At 43.6% G+C, this 18156-nt stretch overlaps 1 protein-coding gene across 1 annotated transcript; it reads left to right on the plus strand.

Annotated features, from left to right (window-relative positions):
* Positions 1-930: 930 nt before the first annotated feature.
* Positions 931-17044, plus strand: LOC119921315 (olfactory receptor 4A15-like). Its single transcript, XM_038741603.1, has 6 exons — positions 931-1296; positions 1433-1529; positions 6786-6855; positions 14697-14773; positions 15059-15199; positions 16986-17044. Exons 1-6 carry the CDS (start codon positions 931-933, stop codon positions 17042-17044), a joined length of 810 nt encoding a protein of 269 aa, XP_038597531.1.
* Positions 17045-18156: the final 1112 nt, after the last annotated feature.

Genomic DNA, 18156 nt, shown 5'->3' on the forward strand with positions numbered 1-18156 from the left:
AAGATGGTGAGCCCTGTGTAGGACACGGACTGTGTCCAATCCAATTATCTTGTTTCTATCTCAGCACTTAGTACACAGCCTGACACATGGGAAGTGCTTAACAAATTCCATAAAAAATATAAAACCCAAAACAGGGCATTACACCCACGCTATTACTACTTTCTTATCATTATTTTATTCACGTGCAAAATGTAGAAATGAACCAAAATATATTGAGAATTTAAAAATTAGGTTTGGCAAGGACTGTATATCTTAAAACATTTGGACAATATCAGCATTCAGGAATTGTTTGATGACAATACTAGAGCAATGTAACAAGGAATATTTTTACCTCAGATATAAGTATTTCATTTGCCATTATTTATAATTCAATCAATCGTATTTATTGAGTGCTTTCTGTGTCCTGTCACTGTATTAAGCATTTGGGAGACTACAATAATACAGAATTGGTAGACAGGTTCCCTGTCCACAAGGTGAAGAGAGTCAAGTAGCATTGTAGATAATCTGTTTAGAAAGTCAACAATTCATGGAAGTTTGGGAAATTTTTTCTTGCTCTTAGTCAGAGACAGGAAATCTTATTGTTTTGACTGACCGGGCTACCTGAATGTGAATTCACTGATGTAGCAAAGACACTGCACTAGGTTCTGGCTTTTATCTGGTTTTTATTTGCCCTCTAATTTCAATTCAGCCACTGAGTTGCTATGATACCTCACTAAAACTCATTTTCCCCTTTGGAAAATGAAGAAGCTAAAGAGTTCCATCTAATAACCAAAGAGTTTACAAGGAAGAAATGAGATAATTGAAATGGAACCTTTAAAATCCTACAAAGAGCAGCTCCGCTTGTATCCAAGACTTCTTCAGTTGTAATTTTCATTATATTTGCAGGTAAACAGGCTCTCACTTGGGAGCTGACCTCCTTCACAGGAAGAGATGGAATGCAAAGGCAACGTGACTGAATTCATTCTCCTGGGACTATCGCAGAATCCTGAGGTACAGAAAGTGTTTTCTGTGTTTTTTGTCATCATCTATATGATAACTATAGTGGGGAACCTGGTCACTGTGGTGCCAGTAATCGCTAGCCAGAATCTACACACCACCATGTACTTCTTTCTTGTCTACTTGTCCTGGATGAATGCCTTTTACTCTACTGCCATGGCCCCCAAGATGATTGTAGATTTACTCTATAGGAAGAAAACCATCTCCTTCAAGGGCTATATGACCCAGCTCTTTGTGGAACAATTACTTGGAGGTTCCAAGGTCTTTGTTCTGGTGCTCATGGCCTATGACCACTACGTGGTCATTTGTAAACCTCTTATTATATGACAACTATGAATGGGTGGGCTTGTGGACTGATGGTGGGATTGGCCTCGGTAGGAAGCTTTCTGCACTCAATGGAACAACTTCTCTTTATGTTTTGATTGCCTTTCTGCAGCCCCAATTTCATCGACCACTTTTCTGTGATACATACCCTCTGTTGAAACTCGTCTGCACCGATACCTACTTCATTGGCCTATCAGTGGCTGGCAATGGTGGGGACATCTGTGTGATCATCTTTTTCTTGCTATTTCTCTCCTGTGCAGTTATCCTGTGCTCCTTGAAATCCCTGAGTTTGGAAAAGAGGCACAAAGCCCTCTCGACCTGCAGCTCCCACATCACTGTGCTTGTCTTATTATTTGTTCCTTACATTTTCATGTATATGAGGCCTGTGTGCACCTTCCCCGTAGACAAATCAGTGACTGCATTCTTTATACATTCATTCATTCATTCAATCGTATCTATTGAGTTCTTACTGTGTGCAGAGCACTGTACTAAGCGCTTGGGAAGTACAAGTTGGCAACACATAGAGATGGTCCCTACCCAACAGTGGGCTCACAGTATAGAAGGGGGAAACAGAGAACAAAAGAAAACATATTAACAAAATTAAATAAATAGAATAGATATGTACAAGTAAAATAAATGAATAGAGTAATAAATACATACAAACATATATACATACATACAGGTGCTGTGCGGAAGGGAAAGAGGTAAGGTGGGGGGATAGAGAGGGGGACGAGGGGGAGAGGAAGGAGGGGGCTCAGTCTGGGAAGGTCTCCTGGAGGAGGTGAGCTCTCAGTAGGGCCATGAAGGGAGGAAGAGAGCTAGCTTGGTGGATGTGGGGAGGGAGGGCATTCCAGGCCAGGGGGATGATGTAGGCCAGTGGTCGACGGCGGGACAGGCGAGAACAAGGCACGGTGAGGAGATTAGCGGCAGAGGAGCGGAGGGTGCGGGCAGGGCTGTAGAAGGTGAGAAGGGAGGTGAGATAGGAGGGGGAGAGGTGATGGCGAGCCTTGAAGCCGAGGCTCAGGAGTTTCTGCCTGATGTGTAGGTTGATTGGTAGCCACCGAAGATTTTTGAGGAGGGGAGTAGCATGCCCAGAGCATTTCTGGACAAAGACAATCTGGGCAGCGGTGTGAAGTATGGATTGAAGTGGGGAGAGACAAGAGGATGGGAGATCGGAGAGGAGGATGATACAGTAGTCCAGACGGGATAGGATGAGAGCTTGAATGAGCAGGGTAGTGGTTTGGATGGAGAGGAAAGGGCAGATCTTGGCAAATATGTGGAGCTGAGACCGGCAGGTTTTGGTGACGGCTTGGATGTGAGGGGTGAACGAGAGACCAGAGTCGAGAATGACACCAAGGTTGCGGACTTTTGAGACGGGAAGGATGGTAGTGCCGTCAACAGTGATGGGAAAGTTAGGGAGAGGGCAGGGTTTGGGAGGGAAGACAAGGAGTTCAGTCTTGGACATGTTGAGTTTTAGGTGGCGGGCAGACATCCAGATGGAGATGTCCTGAAGGCAGGAGGAGATGCGAGCCTGGTGGGAGGGGGAGAGAGCAGGGGCACAGATGTAGATTTGGGTGTCATCAGCGTAGAGATGGTAGTTGAAGCCGTGGGAGCGAATGAGGTCACCAAGGGAGTGAGTGAAGATCGAGAACAGAAGGGGACCAAGAACTGAACCTTGAGGAACCCCCACAGTAAGGGGATCGGAGGGGGCGGAGGAGCCTGCAAAAGAGACTAAGAATGAACGACCGGAGAGATAAGAGGAGAACCAGGAGAGGACGGAATCAGTGAAGCCAAGGTTGGATAGCATGTTGAGGAGAAGGGGGTGGTCCACAGTGTCGAAGGCCACAGTTAATAAAAGTTAACTGATGAAGTCCTACTCTAGGGTTATTTTCCCTACTTCTGCAGTGGAGATTCAATAGGAGGTGCATTGCATAAAATTCCAAAGAACAGTGCTTCAGAAATCAGTTACAGTACTAGGATTGTTATTTCTACAGAACTTCGAAATCTTATTTTACCTGGTAAAGGACAGAACAATTTGCACTATAAAAACCTAGCTATAAAGGTGGAAAAAAGAAGAAAATTAGAATTTGATCTAGAATGAAATAAATTGAAAAATGGCATTGGAGTTTGAAGTTAGGTTGATGGAAAAATTTCAATGGAACACATGTGAAGAGATTGAAATAAAGCTGTCTTTATTGGACATAGAAAATTTTCAGGATAAAATTCATTTGCAAACCTCCCATGTCCACAATCGCACTGTCACTAGGTAACTGGGATTTCTGTTGTCAAAGCAACCTGATCCAGATTCTAGGAATGTGGGTGGCATGGTTGGTGGTGAAGAGTTTAGGAAAATAGAAGCAGGACCAGGCCAGAAAACATGCTCTGCACATAGTAAGCGCTCAATAAATACGATTTATTTTAGAATAACTACATGAGATGAAACTGACTCTGCTACCTGCTATGGAACGTACAGTGGTAACACAGTCAACATAGTTCTTGTTTCAGTCGGTGTTCTCAGACTTAAAAGTGTAGTTGTTTCAGATTTCTCTTTCAGAAGGAGAACTCTGCAAACCTGGGGTGGGCATGTTTTGGTTTGTAAACTTCTAATGAAGATACCGAAACCAAATTGCTCTTGACCTTGGCTGTCAATTCTGAAATGGTGGCTCTGTAGTGTTGCTAGTCTAAAAATCCTTATGGTTACTTGGACTTGCCCTGCTACAATGTTTTAGCATTCTTCCCCCATTGTAGCCACTTCACTGACTAAGCCTACCCTTTTATCCCAACTTGAATACATTGAGTTGCTTGATGGAGTTATCTCGAAGTTTGCCACCTATCCGTTGTTGTCTTCTTTCTTACTCCTAACCTTGGTGGTCTCAGGCCACTCCCAGAGTCCAGAGAAGCAGGCCAGCAATCAGGGAAAAAGAAAGAGAATAAAAAGATTGGTTAAATCTTTCCTGTTGTCTATTAACTGTCCACCAATGATCCCCAAGGTGAGCTGTTTTCATTTTGGTTCATGGTATTTGTTAAGCACTTACTATGTGTTCAACATAGTTCTATGTGCTGGGTTAGATATGACTGAATTAGGTTGGACACAGTCTCTGTCCCACATGGGGCTCAGTGTATGTAGGAGGGCAAACAGGAGAACTGGGGCATGGAGAAGTTATGTGAGTTGTCCAAGGTCATATAGCAAGCATTTGGAAGACCTGTGATTGAAATCCAGGTCCTCTGACTCCAAAGACCATGCTCTTTCCACTGGCCATGTTGCTTTGCTAATAATAATGATAATAATGATCAACAAATATTATCTATTGATAACTTACACGGTGCAGAGCACTGTACTAGGTGCTCAGGAGAATACAATATAACAGAGTTTCGAGACACATTCTCCCAGGTTTGTATCATTGCATACTTGAAATCTTTCTTTTGTCCACCTGTTTACACTCCTTGCATTTTATTCCCTCATGTTTAGGTTAGGTCTTCTCTGGTCTGGTGCCTTGCCCAAGACTGCCCAGGACCGCAGATTCCAAAATTGTTCCCAGCAAGGTGGCCAGGTGTCTTGTATACAAGGAAGTCCAGTATTTGATTAGCCTGTTCTCCACCCTGTACAGAAAAAGAACCCATTTTCTGCTGACCTTGGTAGTTCCAACCTCACAGACCTGGAAAGGAAATGTGAGAGGAATGAATCAATAGGGAAGCAGTCAGGAGTTCCTCTGGCATAACTCTTTTGGTTGATGGGAAATCTGCAGAGTTTGGCGATATGGTTCATGTGACATCACAATACTCTATGTGCCCAAGGCAACATCCATCTTCTTGAGAAGCTGCATGGCCTAGTGGAAAGTGCAAAACCCTGAGAGTCAGAAGATCTGGGTTGGAATGCCGGCTTTGCCAATTGCTTTCTTTGTTATCTTGGGCAAATCAGTTGATTTATCTCTGCCTCGGTTTCCTCAACTGTAACATGGGGATTAAATATCCATTCTCCTGGCTCCTTTCATTGTTAGCCCCATATGGGACAGGAACTGTGCCCATTAACTTGTATCTACCCCAGTGCTTAGAAGAGTTCTTGACACACTGTAAGTGCTTAATATACCATAATCATCATCTCCTTATCTGGAATTCACTACATCTAGCAGTGGCTGCCCTGCCTCAGTTGAACAGAGGTGACCTAGGACCCTTTTCCGAGGATTTTTGGGCAGGGAATATTTCTACCAACTCTGTTGTATTGTACTCTCTCAAGCACTTAGTACAGTACTCTGCACAGAGTAAGTACTCAATAAATATGATTGGTTGATTGTTGCCGCTAATGTAGAGGGGCTTAACATCTGCATAGTGGTTCCACCAACTCATGGAGACCTCTGTGTTGGTTTCACTCAATACACAGCCTGGCATCATTCTGGCCTCTGTGGCCATCCTTAGACGTGGGGAGATGGTAGACTCAGCTGGGGGAACTGATTCTCTGCCAATATCAATATGAACCAATTCAGTGGGGAGGGCCCCTCTTAGGGACCAGATAATAATCATCATTGTTGTATTTGATATGGGCTTACTAAGTGTCAAGCACTGAACTGAGCACTGTGGTAGATGAAATTCAGCCAGAGTGGTTCCAGAGCCAGGTGGACTCAAGGCCCAAAGGTCCAGCCTGCCTCTTACAGGATCTAGAAGTAAGGGGATAATAATAATAATAATAACGGTATTTTTTAAGTGCTTACGATGTGCCAGACACTGTACTAAGCAAATACTGGGTCAAGCACTCCAGAACTATAGCCCTACCAAGACTGAAAGCATGATCTTGCGTAGCCTGGCCCAGCTTTAGATAAATCCCGATAGTGTTATCTTAAGGTCCACAGAGGCAGTGTGGTCTACTGGGATTCAGGGAACTAGGGTTCTGGGGTTCTAGGACATCCCTGCGATTTGACTGTTGTGTAACCTTGCATGTCAGTTAACCTCTCTGGGTCTTCTTAAATAGTAATAATATATTTCTTCTCCATCTCTCTTAGATTGTAGTACAGGTACTGGGTTTGATTTTAGGACATAGCTTAGGACAGTGTTTGGCAAATAGATGTTTAGTAATAATAATAATGCTGATAATGATCACTAGTATCATCAGCTCATGCCTATTTCCTTTGGCTTCATCATCTGTAAAACACATATCTCAGTCTTGATCTTTCTCTCTTGGTTATGGGAGAAGTTAAGTAATATTCAGTATTTTGGAAATTCTTAGGGGCAAGATGTAATGATTAGGAAATGGACAGGAACATCTTAAAAATAAAAAAAATCAAAGGGCAAAGGGATAACAGCTAGTTATATTTTTTTTATCATTGTGAAATATTTATATATTAAAAGACAATTCGAGAATGCATTCTGAGAAATACAATTTTAAAGGTTCTTCTCTAGCATTTGACATTGTTGAGAACAGTGGTAATAAAATCACACTTTGGTAACTCCAATAGGTCTGATAATGCTTTCAGGAGTCTCAACTGCAGGATTTAATTCAGACATTAGACATGAAACATATCTAAATGAGATTAAACAGGCAAGGTGGTTAGATCCTTCGGTTTTTTCCAGTTCATCCCTTCCAGTGCCTTTCCATGGATCCATAGTAACAAAGGAATATATTTAAAAGTAAATTTACAAATATCTGCTTGAAAATAGCTTCCCCCTTCCAAATCTAACCAAACATCTGAGAAAAATAGAATAATGGTGTTTTTAAGACTCAAATGGAGAAACTGAGGAAATTTCTGACACATGGTTCAGACTACCAATAACATGAAATACTAAAAGTTTATAAACTTAAAAAGAATAATCCCGTAAATTAACTATTTGCTCCATTAAATACCTAGCTGTGCTTTAATCTTCCATTTGCAAGCAATTACCTCAGACAGAAATCCGTTATATAATTTAATTTTCATTAACGTTTGATAAAAAATGATAAAAACGTCAACAAACGTAATAAAAACTTCAATAAATAAATTAGAATGAATGTTTACTACCACAACCACTGGAAGGAAGCAAACAAAAGTCACTAAATGTTGATCCCTCAGTAGTGCATACTTTTTGATCTTATCCACTCACCTCAAGGAAGGCAAAAGAAGGATTCCTCCCTGAATTCTAGATTTATTCTGTTGATCAATTAAGCTGAGAAGTTTAGGCAATCTCCCAGACTGCGGTGAGCGGGTCCCTAGCTGTAGAGGCAACATACCATTTTAAGCATAAGATCTGTACTTCATTCCAAGCACAGCTAAAAATTGTATAACATATATTAAAAATCTTTGATTCCCGTTTTGGTCAGAGCTGATGCTTGGTATGGTGGCAGACTGATGTTACTTGTCAACGTAGTGACAATGCTAAGCACTGGAACTTCACCTTTGAAAGATAAATGACCTTCTTTAACAACTCCAAAGAATTTGTATTAAATTGCAGCACTCTGTGAAACTTCTTACCTATGGAATGTAACTTCCCCTGAAAGACTGAATCAAGGCATTGTATGATTGCCACTAAGAAGCTTACTGAGTATCTTTTTCTATTTAGAATAACATTGCTTTTAACTCATTACTCTGTAAAAGTCATTTCAATGAAATGTGGGTCTAGCATTCACCCTTCATTCTTGTAGCTTCTTAATTAGCATAGTATCTTCTACTTCAGTTGAATATATAGAGCTATCCCAGGTGTTGTCTACGGTGATGTGAAAGTCAGTGGGAGGACAGGGTTTGGTTGAGAGGATAAGGAGTTCTGTTTTGGACATGCAAAGTTCGATGGCAAGACAGCCTAGTAAAGATGTCTTGAGTACAGGAGGAAATGCAAAACCGCAGAGAGGGAGAGAGATCAGAGCTGGGGAAACAGATTTGGGAATCATCCACATAGGGATGGTAGTTGAAGCCAGTGGAGCGAATGAGTTCTCCAACAGAGTGGGTGTAGATGGAGAATAGAAGGAGAAATAGAATTGAAACTTGAGGGACAGCCTCAATTAGGGGGAGAGAGGCAGAGGAGGTGTCCATAAAAGAGACTGAGAACGAGGCACCTGAGAGATAGAAGGAGAATCAGGGCAGGACAGTGTCAATGTAGCCGAGGAGAAGGAGAAGATCGACACTGTTGATTGTAGCTGAAAGGCAGAGGAGGATTAGGATGGGATAGAGGTGTTGGATTTGACAAGAAGGAGATCATTTGTGATCTTTGAGAGGGTGGTGAAGGGAAGGGAAGCCAGATTGGAGGGGGTCAAAGAGGGAATTGGAGAAGAGGAACTTGAAACAGTGGTTTTATGCAATATGATTGAGGAATTTGGAAAGGAATAGTGGGAGATGGGGTGATAACTGGAGGGAGCAGTGGATTAAGGGAGGGTTTTTCTAGGATGGGAAGACATGAATAAACATATTTGAAAGCAGTGGGGAAGAAGATATTGGAGAGTGAGCAGTTGAAGTGTCAGTCAGGGAGAGAAGAAAGGAGGAGGTGGTGCAAAGGGATGGGGTCATATGTGCAAGTGGAGGGAATGGATTTTGAGGGAAAGCAGGAGATCTCTCCTCTTGAGATACTGCTGAGAAATATTGACGAGGAGGGTGGAGGGGGGAGGGACTGAGGAGCATCAGGGGAGTTCCACCGTAAGCACACCCTCCAAAACCTCACATCCCTTGGAGGGGTGGGATCTCCCCAGCCCCAGAGAGATGATGTTTTCAAAAAGATCAGATGCGCCCACATCATCTTTATCGTCGATGGGGTTTATTGAACAATTGCTGTTTGCAGATCACGGCACTAAGCACTTGGGAAAGTCCAACAAAAGAGAGTCGGTAAAACCATTCCCTGCCCGGAAGAAGCCCCAGGTACTTAAACCAAGTAGAAGTTTAAGGGAAATCACATTTTTCTAGATGCAATAAGTAGCCAGGTCGCTAGGGGCAAGGGATTGGGGAGGCAAGGAGGGGGGGATTTAAAAGTCTGGAATAAATGCTGAGGGCAATGGGCGTGGGTGTCAATAAGGAATTAGAAATTATCTTGCTGGGCAGAGTTAAAGCACACAAGGATGACCTTGAGGTGGACGAGGTCGGCCTGATATCTAGATTTCCTCCAACAGTGCTCTGTGACTCTGCTCTGTGGCTCATACACAGATGTGATGCAAATGGACTGTGGGTGTCTCAGGGCTGTGGGATAGTGGTATGAGATTGATTGATTCATTCATGCCATTGAATTTATTAAGTGATTACTGTGTGCAGAGCACTGTACTAAGCGCTTGGGAAGTACAAGTTGGCACCATATAGAGACAGTCCCTAGCCAAAAATGGGCTTACAGTCCAGAGGGAGGAGACAGACAACATAACAAAACACGTTGACACGTGTCAAAATGGTCAGAATAAATACAATTATAGGTATATGCACATCATTAACAAAATAAATAGAATAGTAAACATGTACAAGTAAAATAAATAGAGTAATACATCTGTACATATATATATATATATATATATATATATATATATACAAGTGCTGTGGGGTGGGAAAGGAGGTAGGGCAGAGGGAGAGATGGAGAGGAGGAGAGGAAAAAGGGGCTCAGTCTGGGAAGGCCTCCTGGAGGAGATGATCTCTCAGTAAGTCTTTGAAGGGAGGAAGAGCGCTAGCTTGGCAGATGTGCGGAGGGAGGGAATTCCAGGATAGGGGAAGGATGTGGGCCGGGGGTCGACGGCAGGACAGGCAAGAATGAGGCACAGTGAGGAGTTTAGGGGCAGAGGAGCAGAGGGTGTGGATTGGGCTGTAGAAGGAGAGAGGGGAGGGGAGGTAGGAGGGGGAGAGGTGATAGAGAGCCTTGAAGCTGAAAGTGAGGAGTTTTTGCTTGATTCGTAGGTTGACTGGCAACCACTGGAGATTTTTGAGGAAGGGAGTGACATGCCCAGAACGTTTCTATACAGAGATAATCCGGGCAGCAGAGTGAAGTATAGACTTAAGCGGGGAGGGACAGAAGGATGGGAGATCAGAGAGGAGAATGAAGCAGTAATCCAGTCAGGATAGGCTGAGAGATTGAACCAGCAATGTAACGGTTTGGATGGAGAGGAAAGCGGGGATCTTGGTGATGTTGTGGTAAGGCTGGCAGGTTGTGGTGACAGATTGGATGTGTGGGGTGAATGAGAGAGCGGAGTCGAGGATGACACCAAGGTTGTGGGCTTGTGAGATGGGAAGGATGGTAGTGCTGTCTACAGTGATGGGAAAGTCAGTGAGAGGACTGGGTTTGGGAGGGAAGATAAGGAGTTCACTCTTGGACATATTGAGTTTTAAATGGTGGGCAGGCATCCAGATGGAGATGTCCTGGAGGCAGGAGGAGATAGAGCCTGGAGGGAGGGAGAGAGAACTGGGGCAGAGATGTAGATTTGGGTGTCATCAGCGTAGAGATTAGAGTTGAAGCCGTGGGAGTGAATGAGGTCACCAAGGGAGTAAGTGTAGAACGAGACCAGAAGGGGACCAAGAACTGACCCTTGAGGACCCCTACAGTCAGGGAATTAGAGGGGGAGGAGGAGCCCTCAAAGGAGACTGAGAAAGAATGGCTGAAGAGATAAGAGGAGAACCAAGAGAGGACGGAGTCTGTAAAGCCAAGGTTGGATAGCCTGTTGAGGAGAAAGGGGTGATCCACAATGTCGAAGGCAGCTGAGAGGTCGAGGAGAATTAGGATAGATTTGGCCATTGGAGTTGGCCGAAAGGAGGTCATTGGTGACCTTGAGAGTGCAGTTTTGGTGGAGTGTAGAGGACGGAAGCCAGATTGGAGGGGGTCAAGGAAAGTGTTGGCATTGAGGAATTCGAGGCAGCAAGGGTAGATGACTCGTTCTAGGAGTTTGGAAAGGAAGGATAGGAGGGAGATTGGGTGATAACTAGAAGGGGCAGAGGGGTTAAGAGAGTTTTATCTTAAGATGGGGGAGACGTGGACATGTTTGAAAGCAGAGGGGAAGGAACCAGCGGAGAGTAAGCAGTTGAAGATGAAAGTTAAGGAGGAGGGAAGGGGTGAGAGTTTTCATAAGATGTGAGGACATGGGGTCTGAAGCACAGGTCGATGGAGTAGCTCTTGAGAGGAGGGAGGAGATCTCATCTGAAGATACTGGTGGGAAGGATGGGAGAGTAGAAGAGAGGGTTGAGAGCAGAGGGGATGGAGAAGGGGGAGGGGTGACTTTGGGGAGCTCAGATCTGATGGAGTTAATTTTACTAATGAGATAGGAGCCCAGACCATTGAGGGTGAGGGATTGAGGTGGGGAAGTAACAGGGGGCCTGAGAAGGGAGTTAAATGTACAGACAGCTGATGGGGATGATGGGAATGGGTGTCAATAAGGGAGGAAAAATAGTTTTGCCTGGCATAGGAGAGGGCAGATTTAAGGCAGGAAATGATAAACTTGAAGTGAACAAGTGGTGTTTTGACTTTCGCCAGCCGCGTTCAACAGCTCGAACCTTTGAGCGAAGGAGGCAGACAGTGGCAGTGATCCAAGGCTGTGTGTCAGTGGTGCGAGAGCGGCGCAGGGAAAGGGGAGCGAGCAAGCTGAGTTGAATAGAGAGGGTGGAGTTGAGAGCAGTAATCTGCTCATCAAGAGTGTGTAGAGAGCATAGGGAGGCGAGGTGGGTTGTGATGTGCTGAGAAAGATGGATGGGGTCTAGCGAGTAGATGTCTCTGTGTGGTAGTAGTATAAGATTTACGGGGGGAGGAATGTGAATGAGGACACAGGTGAGAAGGTTTTGATCAGAGAGAGGGATTTCAGCGTTGGTGAGGGTGGAGATAGTGCAACGGTAGGAGATGATGAGGTCGAGGGTGTGACCAGGTTGGTGAGTAGGTGAGGTGGGGTGGAGCATGAGTTTGGCAGCGTCAATGAGAGGTAGAAGGCGGGTGGCAGAGGAATCAGCAAGGACATCCATGTGGATGTTTAAGTCTCCGAGGATCAGAGTGAGCATGTAAAAGGAGAGAAGGAAGGTGAGAAAGGAATCAAAATCGTTAAAAAAAAATTGGAGGTGATGCCAAGGGGGAGGTAGATGATGGCTACAAGAATCTGGAGGGGATGGTAGAAGTGAATAATATAGTCTTCAAAGGAGGGGAAGGAAAGGGAAGGGGGAGGAAGGATAGTGCAAAACCGACATTGTGGTGCGAGAAGGAAGCCGACACCTCCTCTTTTTCCGGTAAGTCTTGGGGAGTGGGAGAAGAAGAGAACTCCTCTGGAGAGAGCAGCAGAAGAGACCGTGTCAACCGCATTGAGCCAAGTTTCGGTTAGGGCGAGGAGGAGGAGAGATCTGGAAAATAACAGGTTAAGGATGAAAAATAATTTACCCATAATGGAGTGGAGGTGACAAAGGCCACACCTGGCAGCAGATCTGGAGGGAGGGGGAAGGGTGCTTGGGTTGGGGAGTGTTTGGATTGGAATGAGTTGGCAGGGCCTGGGCAAGGAGAGGGGGAAGAGGGATGGCGATGTGAAAGGAAAACTGGGATGGGGGGTGGGGAGAAGAGGAGGGAGGGGGTTCTAAGGGAGGAGTTGAGGTTTGGAGATGGTACAGAGGGATTTTGGGGAGGGGTGAGGGGGAGAGGTGGTGACGGGGGAAAGGGAGGGAAAGAGCTGGGTGGGAGAGGGGAAGGGGAAGGTAAGGACTGGGAGGGGCAGATGGGAGCAGGGGAATTGATAGTTCATGTTGAGGTCAGCAAGGTAAATTACAGCACAGCGATTAGTTAACAATTAACAATTAACATGCCATAGCAATAATGGAGTAGCAATAATAAAATAAGCAGATGATGACATCATGGAGAGCAGTTAACAATTAACATGCTATGGCAATAAGAAAATAAGCTTATGATGATCACATCATAGAGGGCAGTTAACAATTAACATGCAGAAGCAACCATAAAATAGGTAGATGATGCCCACGGCAGAAGGATGAATTTTCCATGGGTCAGTCAAATGAAATCAAAAGGCTAATGGCAAGGAGAGTCCAGAGTTAATGAGTTAAATTCAGTAGAGAGGGAGATTTTGAAGGTGTCTATTTGATCATCATGGGACGGTAGTTTCTGTGTGTAGGCTAAAGGGGGCATGATAATTGGAGAAAATTGGGCAAAGACAAAACACTGGAGATTTCTATTGTGGAACAGGACAGATTTGTTCGTATTAAGTGTGTGGGAGAGTAGCCAGGTGAAAACACTACGGTCAGATAAAGAGATTTCACCTTTGGTAAGGGTACAGTTTTTACAGTGACTAGAGTTGATGAGATCAAATGTGTGTCCAAATGTGTGTCAATGAGTGGGTGAGCTGAGGTGGAACAGGAAGTGAGTAGAGTTTAGGAGTGATAGAAAGCTGGCAGTAGAAAGGTTGTCAGGAACATCCATGTAGATTTTGAATTCCCCGAGGATCAATGTAGGGGTGGAGAAAAGAGAAGGAGTGTGAGAAAGGGATCACAATGGTTCAGAAAGTTGGAGATGGGGAAGATCATTTTCCTGGGCAATATTCGTTTGTCCATGAAGCTTTGTGGCCTCTTGGTGGACAGATCTAAGTGTCCTTGGGCAGGTCTCTATCGTAAGTGATGGTAGGTGGTGTGTACAGGATGAGGCCTCTCCAGGGAGTGATCTCAGGATTCTTGGGCAGGGGCTACAGATGAGTGGGTAGAATTTTTGGTTGTTGTTTTTGTGTGAAAAAGTTTCATCCAGTCCTTGTTGGGCACATGAGCACCCAGGCTGTGTGCATGTGTGTAATTGTGTTTGTGTACAGATGGTTGTCTGTGAGGGTGTAGATCAATGTGTGGAGGTGTGTTTGTGTGACCAGAAGTTGAAGAAATTTCTATGTGGGAGTCATGGATTGGGGTGTTGTGATTATTTCATTACCCCAGCAGGTTTAGTTCCTATAAAGGTGATAACATCTAGTGTAGTGGGAAAAATGTGGGTTCAATAATGATAAAAACTAATAGCAAAGTGATGGTAAAATGAAACTCTTTATATCTTTGCAGAATTTGTATTATTGGCTAACTTCACTACTTCCCCAGTCTCCTTAAATTGCTTCTGAACACTGAGAACCTAAACACCATATATATCATGCTATGATCACCTCCTTGATCCTTGACCAAACAAGCTACCCAAGTTCATTCTGAGAATATGTTCATAGGGAAGACCTGGACTCTGAAAAAATTGCTACTTATTATTTTCCTGAACGGAGGACATATTTTGGGCCCAGATATTTCTGTATTTACATTGCCAAAAAAAATGTGATTGAGGGAAGACAATCAGTCACTTGTAACTGAATTCATCCTTTTGGGTTTCTCCAACCTCCATGAATTTCAGGTCATCCTGTTAATGATTTTCCTTGTAGTATACCTAATAACCTTGATAGGAAGCTCCCTCTTAGTGTTGGTCTCCACTGTGGACCCTGCCCTTCAAATCCCCATGTACTTTTTCTTCAGGAGCCTGTCCCTTATGGATATCAGCTACACCACTGTCATCCCCCAAATGCTCACCAATTTCCTGTCCAAGGATAAAGGTATTTTCTTTGATGGATGTGCAGCCCAGATGTATTTTGCCTCCTTTTTCGGGTCCGCAGAGTGTTGGATCCTGACAACGATGGCTTATGACTGACATGCCACCACCTGTGATCTGCTCCACTATTCACTCATCATAAACCGAAGGTTCTGTCTGAAGCTGGCCTTGTCTTCCTGGCTATCAGGGATTCCCGTGGCAACAATACAGACTGCAATGATGTTTTCATTGCCCTTCTGTGGGCCTAATGTAATTAACAATTTCTTCTGTGATAGCCCTCCTCTCTTAGACCTGGTGTGCACAGACACATTCACGCTTGAGATATACAGTGTAGCCATGACTGTTATCGACCTTATACTTCCCTTTGGAGTGATTGTTGTATCTTATGTTTGCATCCCCGTCACCATCCTGAAGATGTCTTCCACCGAGAGTTATCACAAAGCCTTCTCCACCTCCTAATCCCATGTGATTGTGGTCTCACTGTTCTTTGGGTCTGTGGGTTCACCTTATTTCTGAGAGAAAGTCTCCTACTTTACTGAGACCAAGAAGCTGTTTTCTCTCTCCTGTTTAGTCTTCACTCCCATGCTAAATCCCTTGATCTACAGTCTGAGGAATCAAGAGGTGAAAGGTGCGCTTAAGAGAATTCTGGGTAAAAAGTATCTCCCCAGGATCTGAGAGGCTCTGGTATGTGAAGGTGACTTTTAAAACAATAATAATAATAACAATCATAATAGTATTCGTTAAGCACTTACTATGTGCAAAGCACTGTTCTAAGCGCTGGGGGAGGTAACAAGGTGATTTTATTGAAGTATAAAGTCAATGACTTTGCTCAGGCACTATTACTTGGTACATTCCCATTTTTATCATTTACTGAGTGCTCACTGTGTGCACGGAATATTCTGGGCTCTTGGGAAGACCATGGAGAAATGTCAGAGGCCCGTTCCTTGTTCTCAGAATTAAAATAGACGACAACAGTAAGAACTCAGGCTAGGAAGAAATGAAATACCAAGACATCAACATGCAAAGTTGAGCATTTTCTCAATGAATTAATGGTATTGATTGAGGGCTTACTGTTTGCAGAGCATGAAGACAATATTTTGTAGCATTACAGAATTACTGATATGTATTAATGTTCTAGTGTTTTATTTTAAAAGTTTGAAGAGAAGATCAGAAAATAATATTTAGGAGTTTCTGGAAGTTGAAGGTTAGATTGATTTTTCATCTCACAGACAAGTTCCTGCTGCTCCTGATCCACTCCTATTTCCAGGATCACTACCTCGTTCTTCTGAGGACTTCTCCCCTATTTGTATTTAAACAGATGTTGCCCATGTCTGTAAATCCAATTATGGGCTTAGGTTTGGAAGCAAACCCATAATTGAAGTGACATCTAGTAATTGTCGGTATGCAACAGAGCTCAAGGAGAGTATTCTTCTAATTCCAAAATAAAAAAAAATCTCATTAAATAGGTACATCTAGATCTCCCATTTATTCAGTTCCTTTGATCAGACTTTTTAGTGGTACTAAGTGCTTACTGTGAGGTAGGCACTGTATTAAGTACTGGAGTCGAAACGAGCTAATTCGGTTTTGCATAGTCCATGTTCCACGTGGGGCTAACAGTCTTATTCCGCATTTTACAGATGAGAACCTGAGGCACAGAGAAGTGAAGTGGCTTGTACAAGGTCACACAGCAGACAAGTGGTGGAGTTGAGATTAGAACCCAGGTCCTTCTGCCTCCCAGGCCCACGGGTTATCCACTAGGTCACACTGCTTCTCAATTCAGTTTATTTAGACCAGGTTGTGCATATCATGTTTTAGGTGGGGTTATCATTTGGTAGATTAAAATAGAATAGAAGGTAAACTTGACCTTTTAAAAGGTGTTTCATGAACAACAGTAAGAAATTCAAGAGGGATTAGAGGAAAGTAACACACTTATAGAAAGAGCCTGGACAGATAATCAAGTCTCACATGGGCCTCACGGTCAGAGGAGAGAGAACAGGTGTTGAATCCCTATTTTGCAGAAGCACAGAGAAGGTCACAGTAACTAAATGTGTAGAATTGAGATTAGAACCCAGGTTCTTTGACTCCCAGACCCATGCCCTTTGAAATTTGATATGCTGCTACCTATAATGAAAATTCTTCTTTGGCTTGGGGGCTTGGCTTAGGAATCCACATGTCGATGTATTAGTTTAAAAGCTGTGGTACCCTCCTTTTTTCAGGCTATCAGCGGGTTAAGCGTATCAGTAAAAACGGAGTGCAGCTTGTCCATATCACCTAAGTGACTTATCTTGGCCAGAGAATACATGAGGATAGCAGATCCAAAGTTCACAGTTATGACAATGAGGTGGGAGGAGGAGATGGTGCAGGAATTGTGGACTGAAAGACGGAGAGATGATTTTGACATAGTACAGAAGTGTCAACTTGAAAGGAACCATTACAATCAGCATAGTAACATCTTATGGCAGAAGCTCAACTTCAGTACTGATGCAAGCCACAGAAAAAAACTTGTTGACTTTATCCAAATCACAAACGGCTGTTTAGAGACTCAATACATTTGCTCTATCTAAGCTGGTTAAATATGGCTACATAACAAGAGCAGTCACATGGCCTAGTGGAGGGAGTGTGGGCCTGGAAGTCTGAAGCACCTGGGTTCTAAACCCAGCTCTGCAACTCGTCTTCTTGTGTAACCTTGGGCTGGGTATTTCTCTTCTTGATATCTTAGTTCTCACATCTGAAACCCATTGTTGGGTAGGGATTGTCTCTATTTGTGGCTGAATTGTACTTTCCAAGTGCTTAGTACAGTTCTCTGCACACCCTAAGTGCTCAATAAATACGATTGAATGAATAAGTGAATGAAAAAGATAGTGATTAGCCCAATGTGGGACATTAATTGGGCCCGACCTGATTAGTTTGTATCTACACCTATGCTTAGTACAGTGCCTGGAACATAGTAAATGCTTAGAAAATACCATAAAAAATCATATACCATCATTGTCAGGAGGACAAATTCTGTAGCACCTAGAAAAATCGAAGTATACAGCAGAGATGCACAAACAGGGAAAGCAATAGTTCTGTTCTGTGTCCAGAGGTTCACCAGCATTCTGGGGAGAGTAACTATGGGCAACAGATTTCTAAGGGAAGGTATATGGGGATGTGGAGTGTTTGATTTGCCTTGGTTTTATTCCTGCAGTAATAGTCATGTACATGACCAAGAATAACCCAAAAAGATGGCCCTGCAGTTTAGGGACACTGGAAAACTCCCATGAGAATAAATTCCATGGTATTTGTTAAATGCTCATTATGTGCCAATCACTGTTCTATGAGCTGAGGTAGATACAAGATAATTGGGTTGGACACAGTCCCTTGTTCCACGTAGAGCTCACAGGATTA

The sequence above is a fragment of the Tachyglossus aculeatus genome, assembly GCF_015852505.1.
Source record: "Tachyglossus aculeatus isolate mTacAcu1 chromosome 12 unlocalized genomic scaffold, mTacAcu1.pri SUPER_6_unloc_2, whole genome shotgun sequence".
NCBI classification, from domain to species: domain Eukaryota; kingdom Metazoa; phylum Chordata; class Mammalia; order Monotremata; family Tachyglossidae; genus Tachyglossus; species Tachyglossus aculeatus.